The 13,243-nt window shown below is 39.0% G+C and overlaps 5 protein-coding genes across 5 annotated transcripts in view; all 5 read left to right on the plus strand.

The window, feature by feature from the left end:
- On the plus strand, nt 1,373-3,399 carry LOC104761322 (12S seed storage protein CRD-like). Its single transcript, XM_010484397.2, has 4 exons — nt 1,373-1,719; nt 1,963-2,228; nt 2,387-2,803; nt 2,880-3,399. The coding sequence occupies exons 1-4, from the start codon at nt 1,419-1,421 to the stop codon at nt 3,255-3,257; spliced, it is 1,362 nt and encodes a 453-aa protein (XP_010482699.1). The 5' UTR covers nt 1,373-1,418; the 3' UTR covers nt 3,258-3,399.
- LOC104761352 (uncharacterized protein At1g03900) lies at nt 3,557-5,064 on the plus strand. The gene is made up of 3 exons (XM_010484428.2): nt 3,557-4,155; nt 4,469-4,732; nt 4,826-5,064. Exons 1-3 carry the CDS (start codon nt 3,661-3,663, stop codon nt 4,898-4,900), a joined length of 834 nt encoding a protein of 277 aa, XP_010482730.1. The 5' UTR covers nt 3,557-3,660; the 3' UTR covers nt 4,901-5,064.
- On the plus strand, nt 4,982-6,290 carry LOC104761341 (uncharacterized protein At1g03900). The gene is made up of 4 exons (XM_010484419.2): nt 4,982-4,998; nt 5,072-5,279; nt 5,593-5,856; nt 5,950-6,290. The coding sequence occupies exons 1-4, from the start codon at nt 4,982-4,984 to the stop codon at nt 6,022-6,024; spliced, it is 564 nt and encodes a 187-aa protein (XP_010482721.2). The 3' UTR covers nt 6,025-6,290.
- On the plus strand, nt 6,399-9,004 carry LOC104761331 (ABC transporter I family member 19). Its single transcript, XM_010484409.2, has 6 exons — nt 6,399-6,819; nt 7,132-7,292; nt 7,432-7,483; nt 7,605-7,741; nt 7,925-8,011; nt 8,497-9,004. The coding sequence occupies exons 1-6, from the start codon at nt 6,663-6,665 to the stop codon at nt 8,776-8,778; spliced, it is 876 nt and encodes a 291-aa protein (XP_010482711.1). The 5' UTR covers nt 6,399-6,662; the 3' UTR covers nt 8,779-9,004.
- Nucleotides 9,113-13,243, plus strand: part of LOC104761360 (cactin) — a 10,442-nt gene continuing 6,311 nt past the window's right edge. The window contains exons 1-12 of the mRNA XM_010484438.2: nt 9,113-9,258; nt 9,601-9,910; nt 10,023-10,114; nt 10,389-10,488; nt 10,628-10,699; nt 10,863-10,925; nt 11,014-11,154; nt 11,547-11,642; nt 11,800-12,084; nt 12,176-12,478; nt 12,567-12,743; nt 12,830-12,883. Coding sequence (XP_010482740.1) covers nt 9,605-9,910; nt 10,023-10,114; nt 10,389-10,488; nt 10,628-10,699; nt 10,863-10,925; nt 11,014-11,154; nt 11,547-11,642; nt 11,800-12,084; nt 12,176-12,478; nt 12,567-12,743; nt 12,830-12,883 — 1,689 coding nt within the window. The 5' untranslated portion in view covers nt 9,113-9,258; nt 9,601-9,604. The remainder of the gene's footprint in view (nt 9,259-9,600; nt 9,911-10,022; nt 10,115-10,388; nt 10,489-10,627; nt 10,700-10,862; nt 10,926-11,013; nt 11,155-11,546; nt 11,643-11,799; nt 12,085-12,175; nt 12,479-12,566; nt 12,744-12,829; nt 12,884-13,243) is intronic.

Here is a 13,243-nt window from a genome sequence, read left to right on the forward strand (position 1 = left end):
TTAGCACGATGGAGACCACATTGACTCACAGCAGTGGTCCGATGAGCTATGGAAGGCCTAGGGTTTGAGGCTTGATGAGCTCGTGGTGGAATAGCGTTTGAATCTACAGTTCGGTTTGTAATAATAAGAATAATAATGTAGAAAAGAAAGTTCAAACGCTTAAGGGCACGGTTTTGTTTCGAGTTTTTATTAGGACACTAGTGTAGAACAACGAACGTCGTATAGAAGCGATCGTTGACTCCGTACATGTAACTCGTTACTGAATAAATTCTGAAGTCTTCGCTTTTAATTAACTTTTTGGATAACACTATATCTTGCCATCTTGGTAATTTCAGAATGCTATTTAGCGATTTCAAAGGAGTATTAAAACAATACTGAGGTTTTAGATTTATATTATAAATCTCTGTCATTAATCGACTATTTAATACTTGCGATATTTAACAACTTAAACTCCATTATAATTTGGATATTACAGTACACCATATGCATTTCGAGGAAATTAATTTTAAATTATACACTTCCACATGTGTATATATATGCATCTACTAATATTGATAGTGTTATACTCTTTTTATTCACGAACAAAAAATTATATGTAGACTGATGAAAACCTGAAACGCACATGATGGCTCGTGTGTGGATTTAAAACGCATGCATGATTTTAGCAGTATTACTGCCAACAAAGAACAATTACGCACTAATAACCGGAATATCATTAACCACTATTTATCTAGCTAATGACAAGTTCACAGTAGTCGAACCCCAAAAATTATGATTTAAGAATTAATGTTTGTTAAATTTAAAACGTTTATTTTATAAGGAAATACTATATAGCATCAATCTTATTAAATTATGTCATTATATTAACATTCATACCACAAAAGGTACACAGTTTATTGTCATTTTCGTTCTTTATACAATACATAGAATGATTAAATGTACAACATGGGGACATTTGGCATACATGGCAAGATGATGTGTTAGAATACAGACTGTGCCATTGCTATCACAATGTGTCAATCTTGAGTATCCGTATACTTTAACCTCAAATTTACTGACAATTTTTTTTTTTGTCCATTTATTGACTAATTTATGAACATAATATATTTAATTATATACAGTCATAAGATATCTTGAACGTTTCTCAGAACAAATTATTAGCAATCCAGATGGACAGAAGTAAATAGACCTTATAAGTTAGTCCATTGATTTACCAAAATTCACGTCGAAAGTTAATTTAATAATGCACCTACAAAGTAAATGATGGTAATAAAGCAGTTTAAATCTACATTTTTTTAGAAAATACACATATTCATTTGTATGTAACCAGGGTATAACACTAACCACCTCCTTTAAATACCATTTACCCTTACCACTCTCTGACCCCCTAAATTTTTTATACGAAAGAAAAACAAAAAATGCATAAGCTTTTGTTTTCTCTTCTCACCGTCGTCTCACTCTCACTTCTCCTCTTCTTCCATGGCGGCGAGGCACGTCAGCAAGAGACGCCGTTTCCAAACGCATGCCATTTTAGCCAAATCAACAGCCTCGCTCCAGCCCAGGCAACCAAGTTTGAAGCCGGTCAGATGGAAGTATGGGACCACATGAGCCCAGAGCTCCAATGCGCCGGTGTGACAGTGGTTCGCATCACCCTTCAGTCCAATTCCATTTTTTTGCCAGCTTTCTTTAGCCCACCTGCTCTCGCTTACGTTGTCCAAGGTAAGGAAATAAATACATCTATGTACCAAAATATTTGTTTTATTCCTCCTTTTTTTTATACTTTCTATAATAGTGAATTCTTATAATGTAGCACTTAAACTTTTTGTACAAAAATTTTCAAAAATTATATCTTGTTTTCTATCTAACTTTGATGATAAATTCTTTTAATTTTAACTAAAAACTCGCAAACTTATAGAAAAATCTCAAAATGTGGAATTAATTTTGTTTTTTTTTTGTTTGCAGGAGAAGGAGTGATAGGAACGATTGCTTCTGGTTGTCCTGAGACTTATGAAGATATTGAAGCATCAGGAAGAGGAGGAGGAGGAGGCGACCGGCAACGACGTTTTGAGGACATGCACCAGAAGTTGGAGAACTTCAGGCGAGGAGATGTGTTTGCTTTGCTTGCGGGAGTTTCACAGTGGTGGTACAATAGTGGAGATTCCGATGTTGTCATTGTCATCGTTCTTGATGTTACCAACAGAGAAAACCAGCTTGACCAAGTCCCTAGGGTAATTGTCAAATTCAAGAAGAATACCAAATTTATATTGCATGCAGACTTTATTAATTATGGCTAGCACAATATGAATAAAGAGTGATTGACTAAGCAGGGATTTATATGTAACACATTATGCATGTAATTATGTTGTGAATAATCGTTCATATGTAGATGTTCCAACTAGCCGGGAGCAGAACACAGGAAGAAGAGCAACAACAACCATTAAACTGGCCATCAGGCAACAATGCTTTTAGCGGTTTCGACGCAAACATAATCGCGGAAGCATTCAAAATCGACATCGAGACAGCTAAGCAGCTTCAGAACCAGCAAGACAACAGAGGAAACATAGTCCGAGCAAACGGTCCGCTCCATTTCGTCATCCCACAGCCACGACAGTGGCAGCAAGATGGCATAGCTAATGGCATCGAAGAGACTTATTGCACGGCTAGGCTTCATGAGAATATTGAAGATCCAGAACGGTCCGACCTTTTTAGCACACGAGCCGGAAGAATGAGCACTCTCAACAGCCTCAATCTCCCCGTTCTACGTCAAGTCAGACTTAACGCCGTTAGAGGTTATCTATACAGCGTAAGTATCAATTTTAGAAATCGGGCAAAACGACTATATTCTTTCTGTTGCATATAATGAATTTTCGTGGATATAGGGAGGAATGGTGTTGCCACAGTGGACCGCAAACGCGCACACGGTGTTATATGTCACAGGCGGTCAAGCCAAGATACAAGTGGTGGACGACAATGGTCAGTCAGTGTTCAATGAGCAAGTGGGACAAGGTCAACTACTTGTGATTCCACAGGGCTTTGCGGTTGTGAAAACCGCTGGTGAAACGGGTTTTGAGTGGATATCGTTCAAGACCAACGACAACGCTTACATTAACACGCTCAGCGGGCAAACATCGTATTTGAGAGCAGTCCCCTTGGATGTGGTCAAAGCCTCGTATGGAGTGACCGAGGAAGAAGCAAAAAGGATCAAGTTCAGCCAGCAAGAGGCAATGTTGGCTATGACACCAAGCTCTTCCTCTTAAGCTTACGCTTTTGCTTTTGCTTCTTATTACGATCGATGTTATTTAGTTTTTTCCAGTCAATGAAATAAATAAATATGTGACTAGTAATAACCAACTTTCATAAAGCTTCAATGGCAATAATTTAAGTTTGATAGAAAGACAATTATAGAATGTTAAAAGTTTCTTATTGTTAAACTAATCAACCTATTCATGATTAGGTTTTATGATTACGTTGATTAGAGAGTGTATTATAATTATAAAATTTAAAAGGATAATGGTAAGAAAGTTAAATAATTAAAAAAAGGAAAAAAATAAAGAGGTTCCGGTCTGGTCTCGTAAGAAAGCTTTCAAAGTCCGCAACGATCACACACGTCTTTCTCCGAAACTCGTCAGAGAGAGAGGCTCTGAGATTTGGCAGATTTCGATGTCGTTCGAGGAAGAAGAGGAGGAAGAGTCATTCGAGCACACACTCCTCGTGGTGCGAGAGGTTTCCGTTTACAAGATCCCGCCGCGAACCACATCCGGCGGATACAAGTGCGGCGAGTGGCTTCAATCCGATAAGATCTGGTCCGGTAGGCTCCGCGTCGTATCGTGCAAGGATCGATGCGAGATCCGTCTCGAGGATTCGAATTCCGGCGATCTGTTCGCTGCCTGTTTCGTGGATCCTGGACGGAGGGAGAACTCCGTCGAGCCGTCCCTCGATTCGTCTAGGTATTTCGTTCTCAGGATCGATGACGGGAGAGGGAAGTATGCGTTTATCGGGCTAGGGTTCGCTGAGAGGAACGAAGCGTTTGATTTCAATGTGGCGTTATCGGATCATGAAAAGTACGTTAGGAGGGAGAAAGAGAAGGAGACCGGAGAGACGAGTGAGAGCGATAATCATATCGATATACATCCCGCCGTTAATCACAGATTGAAGGTAAACTCATCTGTTCCGTAAGCTTAAGGGATTAATTAAGATAAGAAGAGATCAGTGCGTTATCTATCTGATTGAAGCTATCAGATCTATGTAGAATTGATTGATTCAATGTATAACTATCTTTCTCATTGCAAAGATCTTATTGGTGTCCCTGATTTATGAACCCCAATGTGATTGGAGTTCTTGCTCATTATAATTAAGATTTTTGTTTAAGCCGTTCCTACTTCCTAGTAGAAGAGAGTGATCTTTTGGTTTTGTTTATCTTAGTAATGCTAAATTCTATCTTACCATTTGGTTGTTGTGTGTTTAAAAGGAAGGTGAAACCATAAGAATCAACGTGAAACCCAAACCAACAACAAATGGCACTGGGATGCTCTCAGCTGCTCTTTCAGGAACCGGGAAGCCAAAACCACTAGCACTTGCGCCACCTCCCAAAGCTGCTGGAGTAACCAGGTCTCCTTTACCGCCACCACCAAACGATCCCGTCGCGTCAAGGATTGCATCTGATGGCTGCAAAGATTCTATTGATAATACAAGACGCAGGAACGAGCCTCTATCTGATCTAACTCAGCTTAAGGTAATAAAAAAAACTTGTCTTCTTAATAGCATTTATATTTTTTTTTTCGTTAGTTACTCTCAATTATTCTTGGTATGGTAATACTCTCTGCAGAAGAATCTTCCTTCAACGGCGGGATCAGGATCGACCAAGTCAACAGGAGCTGCATCAGGTTGGGCAGCTTTCTGATCAATGGAGTGTAAAATTTTAAGTTGGTTGGTGGACAAGTCCGTCCGGCTTCATCTTCTTGTGACTTGAGAGCATGAGACAATGGTGAAAAGCCAACAGTCTTTTTGATGTATGTTACTGGTAAGTTTGATGTTGTGTTTCTTTGTAATCCCATACTCCCTCTGNGTCTAGGTATTTCGTTCTCAGGATCGATGACGGGAGAGGGAAGTATGCGTTTATCGGGCTAGGGTTCGCTGAGAGGAACGAAGCGTTTGATTTCAATGTGGCGTTATCGGATCATGAAAAGTACGTTAGGAGGGAGAAAGAGAAGGAGACCGGAGAGACGAGTGAGAGCGATAATCATATCGATATACATCCCGCCGTTAATCACAGATTGAAGGTAAACTCATCTGTTCCGTAAGCTTAAGGGATTAATTAAGATAAGAAGAGATCAGTGCGTTATCTATCTGATTGAAGCTATCAGATCTATGTAGAATTGATTGATTCAATGTATAACTATCTTTCTCATTGCAAAGATCTTATTGGTGTCCCTGATTTATGAACCCCAATGTGATTGGAGTTCTTGCTCATTATAATTAAGATTTTTGTTTAAGCCGTTCCTACTTCCTAGTAGAAGAGAGTGATCTTTTGGTTTTGTTTATCTTAGTAATGCTAAATTCTATCTTACCATTTGGTTGTTGTGTGTTTAAAAGGAAGGTGAAACCATAAGAATCAACGTGAAACCCAAACCAACAACAAATGGCACTGGGATGCTCTCAGCTGCTCTTTCAGGAACCGGGAAGCCAAAACCACTAGCACTTGCGCCACCTCCCAAAGCTGCTGGAGTAACCAGGTCTCCTTTACCGCCACCACCAAACGATCCCGTCGCGTCAAGGATTGCATCTGATGGCTGCAAAGATTCTATTGATAATACAAGACGCAGGAACGAGCCTCTATCTGATCTAACTCAGCTTAAGGTAATAAAAAAAACTTGTCTTCTTAATAGCATTTATATTTTTTTTTTCGTTAGTTACTCTCAATTATTCTTGGTATGGTAATACTCTCTGCAGAAGAATCTTCCTTCAACGGCGGGATCAGGATCGACCAAGTCAACAGGAGCTGCATCAGGTTGGGCAGCTTTCTGATCAATGGAGTGTAAAATTTTAAGTTGGTTGGTGGACAAGTCCGTCCGGCTTCATCTTCTTGTGACTTGAGAGCATGAGACAATGGTGAAAAGCCAACAGTCTTTTTGATGTATGTTACTGGTAAGTTTGATGTTGTGTTTCTTTGTAATCCCATACTCCCTCTGTTTTATTTTTCTTTCTTCCTTCCCTTACAATCATCTTTGTTACATTATCAAATTATCACTAATCATTATCATCTGGGCCACTGAGATATTAATATATTAAAAGAGGATTTTTCATAAGTTCTTCTTTGTTTCTACGTACTTATAATTTCCTAAACTGAAGAAAACTAAATGCTGAAATCTATTTGCAATTTGCATGATAAAGCAAATGGACAAGAAAGATAGTACAAAAACAAAAATATACAGCAACACCTTTTATAGTCATTCAGAATATGCCGTCGTATTTGGTTGATATTGCGTGATGACTAGAATACTGATGTGGCGGTGGCGACGTGGAAAGAGAAAAAAGTCGTAATGACGTGGCAAAAATATATTGGTATTACGTGGATTGAACGTTGAACGAAACATATTTAGAAGGACCGCATAATTTGACCAAAAGTGAACAACGTCGGTCCGTCCACCAACTACTGAAAAAAAATGGCGGAGGAGAAAGATGCGACGGCGAGTGGCGATGACGCCATTATAGTTAGCGGTATGCAGTTTGCATACGAAGTTGAGGATCCTATATTCTTCGACTTCAACCTCGATCTCCCAGCTGGCTCTCGCTGCCTTCTCGTTGGTGCCAATGGATCTGGTAAAGACATCCTTCTTCTTCTGATTTAATTCAGAGTTTTCAACTTTGAAATTGGCCCTCTGCCTCTGCAATTTACTATTTTATTGGGGCTTCTTTCCTTCTTAGGTCGGTTTTTTTTTTTGATAGTCGTCGTAGAATTTAGTTTACCCTTTTTTTGAATCATAAAAGTTAAGATGTGTATGTGATCATATGCCTACGATTAGCTTGAGGAAATTGCAATAGGTGCTACTTCAAGCTATTAAAATTGTGGGTTTTGATTTGGTTCTTCTGGAACACTAAGGCTTTTTGTTCCTTTGGAACTCTTTGGTTCAGGCAAGACAACCTTATTGAAGATTTTGGCTGGAAAACATATGGTGGGAGGAAAAAACGTTGTACAAGTTCTTAGCCGTTCGGCTTTCCATGATACTCAACTTGTTTGCAGTGGTGACTTGTCTTATCTTGGAGGTTCATGGAGTAAAACCGTTGGTTCAGCTGTGAGTTGTCTTCCCTACTGTTCTCTCTGCTTCCATTTCTTCTCATGCTTTTTTGTGAGATCTTTCAGGAATTTGATTGCTTAGGGAGTAACATTATCTAGCTGAGTTTGCTTACTTTCTTGATTCTGCTAATTTTCAGGGCGAGGTTCCTCTTCAAGGAGACTTTTCAGCAGAGCATATGATATTTGGAGGTAATATTCGCTTCCCTATAGCAATGATATCTGTAATTTGGTTTTTTTTTTTTTTTCTCTTTTATTTACCACCTTTTTCAGGCTTAGACTGAAGGAGATTTTCGTTTTGTTGTCCTACTAGTTGAAGGGATTGATCCTGTAAGAAGAGAAAAATTGATCGATCTTCTTGATATTAATCTTCAATGGCGTATGCATAAGGTTTCTGATGGGCAGAAACGGCGAGTACAGATATGCATGGGTCTTTTACATCCATTCAAGGTAAAAAGAACATTGTTTCAGAGAGGCTGGCTGGTTACTCTGCATCCTCTAAAATTTCACTTGGTCCTAGTTAGTTATGTTCTCATCTGGCTTTAATAAAAGAGAATCTTGTTTTCTACTTTTTTTCATCATTGCTGACCCTGATTTTAAAAACTTCTTATTAATTATCTCATTTGATCGCAGGTATTATTACTCGATGAGGTCACTGTGGACCTTGACGTCGTTGCAAGGATGGATTTGTTGAAATTCTTCGTAGAAGAATGTGATCAGGTATTATTCTGTTTACCTCTTTAATATCTCTTATGTTCCTACGATTGCGTGCACCCTTCTATCGGTTAGTAACTGGAATATTATGCTTAATTATACAAGGACAAGCCTTCCATATTGGTTGCTGCTAAGTGATGTTACCTATGATTACTATTAGCCTATCAGGTCTTAGCATGTCTATGATCTGTGTTAGTGCCAAAACTGGGAAAGTTACTAGTACCATGCAGTTTCAAATGCAAATATAAAAGAAGAGAACTTGTACCGGTTTTTATAGTTTCACTTCTTGAGTTCTAGAGCACTTGTTAGTTGGGAAGATTACTGCTCACACTTTAACCAAAAGAAGCCAAATGAACAAGGTTTTATAGCATTCAGACGAGTAGATGCAGTTTAATAATGCTCTCTTGAGTTTGTTATTGTGCATTAGCCAGTGGTTTGGTTAGTACATGATCTTTGACTTGTTTATATAATAACACTATTGGTCAACTCAGAGAGGAGCTACGATTGTATATGCAACTCACATATTCGACGGGCTAGAGACATGGGCGACACATTTGGCCTATATTCAGGACGGTGAGCTAAATGGTTTATCGAAAATGGCAGATATTGAGGAGCTGAAAAGTGCACCCAACCTCCTCTCCGTGGTAGAATCTTGGCTCCGGTCTGAAATCAAAGTCGTGAAGAAGAAGAAAAAGCCGGTGGCAGCATGGAAACCGTCTCCACTCGATAACTCTCCTTTCAGGTCATCAAGACACATGGCTTATTACCGATGATTGGTAATTCACATATGAACAAGGACACTTGGGAACAGATGACATTTTGTGTTTGTCTAGCTGCTGCAATATACTCTTGTGCTCGTTAAAGAATATATATGTATGCGTACGTATTGTTTTGACACCAATTGCTGTCTTTTTTGTTGTATTTGAAATTTTTGTATCAATAATAACAGCCAAAGGAAAATGTAATTTCTTTTAAATTTTAAAACTTTATTTTATAAAACGATGTCGGTTTCTAAAATAACAGATTATATATAATTAAAAAAAAACCCTTGAAGAAAAAATAGAAAATAAATGTGAGTGAAAGACGAAATTATCCCTGAAACCTGTTAAATCTAAACCCTTTGTTTGCCTTGGAGAGGAGATCCCATTCATCGGGGTTGAGAAGTTTATACCGCCTTCGCCACCGTCGCTCAGTCGCCGAAAAATCACCCCCGTAACTACCGCCACTGGTTTCAGATCTTCTTCAGCAGCTAGGTTTGCAATTACTCTTCTCCTTCCGCTGTTAATTGGTTCAATCGTTTTTGCTTAGGTTTATTTTTCTTACTGCTCGTGAGTGTATGAGCTTTTCCTTAGTTTTCAAATCGTAGAGGTCTGGATTAGTTGTCGGGGGGAAATTGAATACCGCAATGAGTGTTCCTGCTTTCTGCTAATTCTCTATGCATCAGTTTCGTTATCTAGAAAACGTTTAGCCTTTGATTTCGCAGTTGTTATCATCCAAAATTGGTTAATTAGGTTTTGTATTTTTTTTTTTTTAATTTGAATTCATGAGGAATTGTCTTCGATAGATGTGGAACTGATAAATTTCATCTTGGACAGAGATATGGGTTCTCATGGTAAGAGTAAGAGAGATAGGCGTGGAAAGCAGAAGAAGCGGAGAGATGAATCCGATTCTGGGTCTGAGTCTGAGTCTTACACTTCTGACTCAGATGGTTCTGATAATTTGTCGCCTCCCAGGAGTTCCAGGAGGAGTAAAGGCAGCAGCAGTCGTCGGACCCGACGCCGTAGCAGATCGAGTGATGAATCCACTGACAGTGATGATGGACGGAAGAGTAAAAAGAGATCTTCATCTAAGGCTTACTCGGAGGATAAAATCAAGGATTATATGTCCAAAAAGGCCCAGAGGAAGGTAATTGTTTTGTTTTCTGTTACGTTGTTTGTGTTCTTTGTTTTGTTGTTTAACACCTTGAATCTGTTGGAGTTGGTTGCTAACTTTATGCTACTTGTTATATTCGTTGTAGGCATTACGTGTAGCTAAGAAACTGAAGACTCAGTCAGTGTCGGGGTACTCCAATGATTCAAACCCGTTTGGGGATTCGAATCTCACTGAGACGTAAGTGAATCACTACTGAGAAAATGGTTGTATGGTTATTGTTTTTGACTTTTGCTGGTATAATTTTAGGAATAGGCTGTCAGATCTAGTTTTAACCAGAGAAATAAATATCATAGGGCACGACTTTCTTTTTTTCTACTTGTACAAATTTTATAAGTTGGTAGCTAAAGTGGCTTAATATGAATGTTTGGAATCAATTTATTCGGATTACACTTGTGAATAAACTGGTTTTTAAGATTCTGCATTCTCATGCATGAAATTCTATTGATATCAGGTTTGTGTGGCGGAAGAAGATTGAAAAAGATGTTCACCGAGGAGTACCTCTGGAAGAATTTTCTGCTAAAGCTGAGAAGAGAAGAACCAGGGAAAGGATGGTATGTACAATAAGCGTTACTGATTATATTAGAAAGACAGGAATTTTTCATTTCCTGGATTCCCTCAACTATTTGCTATTTTTTTCTGGTGGAATGAGTTTTCTGGTTTATGTCTTAAGCACTTCTGTTCAATGCGCAGACCGAGGTTGAAAAAGTTAAGAAGAGGAGAGAAGAGAGAGCAGTGGAGAAAGCTCGACATGAGGAAGAAATGGTAAATTCTGTTTCATGTTAAAAATAAACAGAGCCCTAACTTTTTTCACAAAATTGTTTGGTACAGAGGGATGGATATGATTAGATTTCATATTACCCTATCATCTCTCCAATTTGGTTCATACTGTATATCTACTGACTTAAACTTGTTTTATTATCTGCAGGCATTATTAGCTAGAGAACGTGCTCGAGCTGAGTTCCATGATTGGGAGAAGAAAGAGGAAGAGGTATAACTTCATGTCTTTGTTTTTGCAATAAATTCCTCTTTTAGATTTGTTTGGTGTATGGTGCTTGATATATCTCCTTCATGTACAGTTCCATTTCGATCAAAGCAAGGTGAGGTCAGAGATCAGATTACGTGAAGGTCGACTGAAGCCGATCGACGTCCTCTGCAAGCACTTGGATGGTTCAGATGATTTGGATATCGAGCTTAGTGAACCCTACATAATTTTCAAGGTATTTATTAAGATTATGTTGAATGGTTTAAAGTTATGGAGCTTTTTCACTTAAGTCTATACTTTGTCGGGCCTAGTTTTTCAGTCTTTGGGATCAGTTGTATTAAGACAGTAGTTGAGAGGCAAGAAGCTTGATATAAGATAGATTATCCTGCGAGTCTACCGGAAAATCGTTATGTATAGGAATTTGGCTGAATTTCTAGCTCAGTATTAAAAGAACGAGAACCAGAATGTGAGCTTTTAAGATGGAGAGTCGAGATCTCTCGTTAAACAAAGTCTCTGATTGTGTAGTTGTTCTCTTTTAGTGAACAAAGAAGAGTTTGCTGGTTTGATTTATTCAGTGTTGTGATTATCATAATTTTGACGTATTCTTTCCTGACGTGTGTGATTTAGGGACTCACTGTTAAAGATATGGAAGAGCTGCGCGATGATATCAAGATGTATCTGGATTTGGATCGGGCAACTCCAACACGCGTACAGTATTGGGAGGTATTTTCTACTATTCAGTCTCATTTATTTCATTTGGGTGATGCATGCATTCATGTATGGAATTTCGCAATCAGGAAAATATATATTCTGTAGACCCCCTTGTTGTCTATTTTTTCTCGGTTGGAAATATGAATGCTTAATATGATTATATTTTTAGGCACTTATTGTGGTATGCGATTGGGAGTTAGCTGAAGCTCGTAAAAGGGATGCCCTTGATCGAGCTAGAGTTCGAGGGGAGGAACCTCCAGCAGAATTGCTTGCTCAAGAGAGGGGACTACACGCTGGTGTTGAAGCTGATGTGAAAAAACTTCTCGATGGGAAGACCCACGCGGAGCTTTTAGAACTGCAAATGGACATCGAATCGCAGCTGCGTTCTGGGTCAGCGAAAGTAGTAGAGTATTGGGAAGCGGTTCTTAAACGCCTCGAAATATACAAGGCAAAGGTATTTGTTTGTTCATGATTGTGAGATATTGGATTTTGAAAACAGAAGATTTGTTTTTTGCATACTCACCGATTATCTTGATGTTCAACAGGCTTGCTTGAAGGAAATACACGCTGAGATGCTGAGGAGACATTTACATCGCCTCGAGCAACTTTCAGAGGGTGAAGAAGATGTAGAAGTTAATAATGGCTTAACACGTGTGGTGGAAGAAAATGAGGAAGAGATAAAAGATAGTAATCTTTCAGATGCTGAAGAAGCATTTTCTCCAGAGCCTATTGCGGAAGAAGAAGAAGCTGATGAGGCAGCAGAAGCAGCTGGTTCGTTTTCGCCAGAGCTCATGCACGGTGATGATCGTGAAGAAGCAATCGATCCCGAGGAAGACAAGAAGCTACTGGTACTCTTTATCAGTTCCTACAGTTTACTTTTGCCCATGAATTCGTTGATGCTTTTACTGACCTATAGTATTATTGCGGCTATAACAGGAAATGAAACGGATGGTTGTGTTGGAGAAACAGAAGAAGCGGCTTAAAGAAGCTATGGCCTCAAAGCCAGCACCTGTAGAAGATAACTTGGAGCTTAAAGCAATGAAAGTAATGGGAGCAATGGAGGATGGTGATGCCATATTTGGCTCTAATGCTGAAGTGAACCTCGATTCTGAGGTACGTACCCCTATCGCTATTTATCTCCTCTCTACCCATAAATTTTGAACTTCTAGAACTTTAAAGCCAATTTCTCTATCTTCTAGGTATACTGGTGGCATGACAAGTATCGGCCAAGAAAACCTAAGTATTTCAATCGGGTTCACACGGGTTATGAATGGAATAAGTATAACCAGACGCACTATGATCACGATAACCCGCCTCCAAAAATCGTTCAAGGGTACAAGTTTAACATCTTCTACCCGGATTTAGTAGACAAGATCAAGGCTCCCATATACACTATCGAAAAAGATGGTACAAGCGCTGAAACTTGTATGATCCGGTTCCATGCTGGTCCGCCATATGAAGACATTGTAAGTACTCAGAACCATTACCGCAGGTTTCCATCATCGACTCTCGTACTATATCAGTGCTCAACTTTTTGTTGTTTCTTTTCAGGCGTTCCGGATTGTGAATAAAGAATGGGAGTATTCTCACAAGAAAGGTTTCAAATGCACGTT

The sequence above is a fragment of the Camelina sativa genome, chromosome 3, assembly GCF_000633955.1.
Source record: "Camelina sativa cultivar DH55 chromosome 3, Cs, whole genome shotgun sequence".
NCBI classification, from domain to species: Eukaryota; Viridiplantae; Streptophyta; class Magnoliopsida; order Brassicales; family Brassicaceae; genus Camelina; species Camelina sativa.

Coding starts and splice junctions, on each gene's coding strand:
- LOC104761352 (XM_010484428.2), top strand. CDS start 3,661: ATGTCGTTCGAGGAAGAAGAGGAGGAAGAGTCATTCGAGCACACACTC. Junction 4,156..4,468: donor CCGTTAATCACAGATTGAAG/GTAAACTCATCT, acceptor TGTGTTTAAAAG/GAAGGTGAAACCATAAGAAT. Junction 4,733..4,825: donor CTGATCTAACTCAGCTTAAG/GTAATAAAAAAA, acceptor TACTCTCTGCAG/AAGAATCTTCCTTCAACGGC.
- LOC104761341 (XM_010484419.2), top strand. Junction 5,280..5,592: donor CCGTTAATCACAGATTGAAG/GTAAACTCATCT, acceptor TGTGTTTAAAAG/GAAGGTGAAACCATAAGAAT. Junction 5,857..5,949: donor CTGATCTAACTCAGCTTAAG/GTAATAAAAAAA, acceptor TACTCTCTGCAG/AAGAATCTTCCTTCAACGGC.
- LOC104761331 (XM_010484409.2), top strand. CDS start 6,663: ATGGCGGAGGAGAAAGATGCGACGGCGAGTGGCGATGACGCCATTATA. Junction 6,820..7,131: donor CGTTGGTGCCAATGGATCTG/GTAAAGACATCC, acceptor TCTTTGGTTCAG/GCAAGACAACCTTATTGAAG. Junction 7,742..7,924: donor GTCTTTTACATCCATTCAAG/GTAAAAAGAACA, acceptor ATTTGATCGCAG/GTATTATTACTCGATGAGGT.
- LOC104761322 (XM_010484397.2), top strand. CDS start 1,419: ATGCATAAGCTTTTGTTTTCTCTTCTCACCGTCGTCTCACTCTCACTT. Junction 2,229..2,386: donor AGCTTGACCAAGTCCCTAGG/GTAATTGTCAAA, acceptor GTTCATATGTAG/ATGTTCCAACTAGCCGGGAG. Junction 2,804..2,879: donor TTAGAGGTTATCTATACAGC/GTAAGTATCAAT, acceptor TCGTGGATATAG/GGAGGAATGGTGTTGCCACA.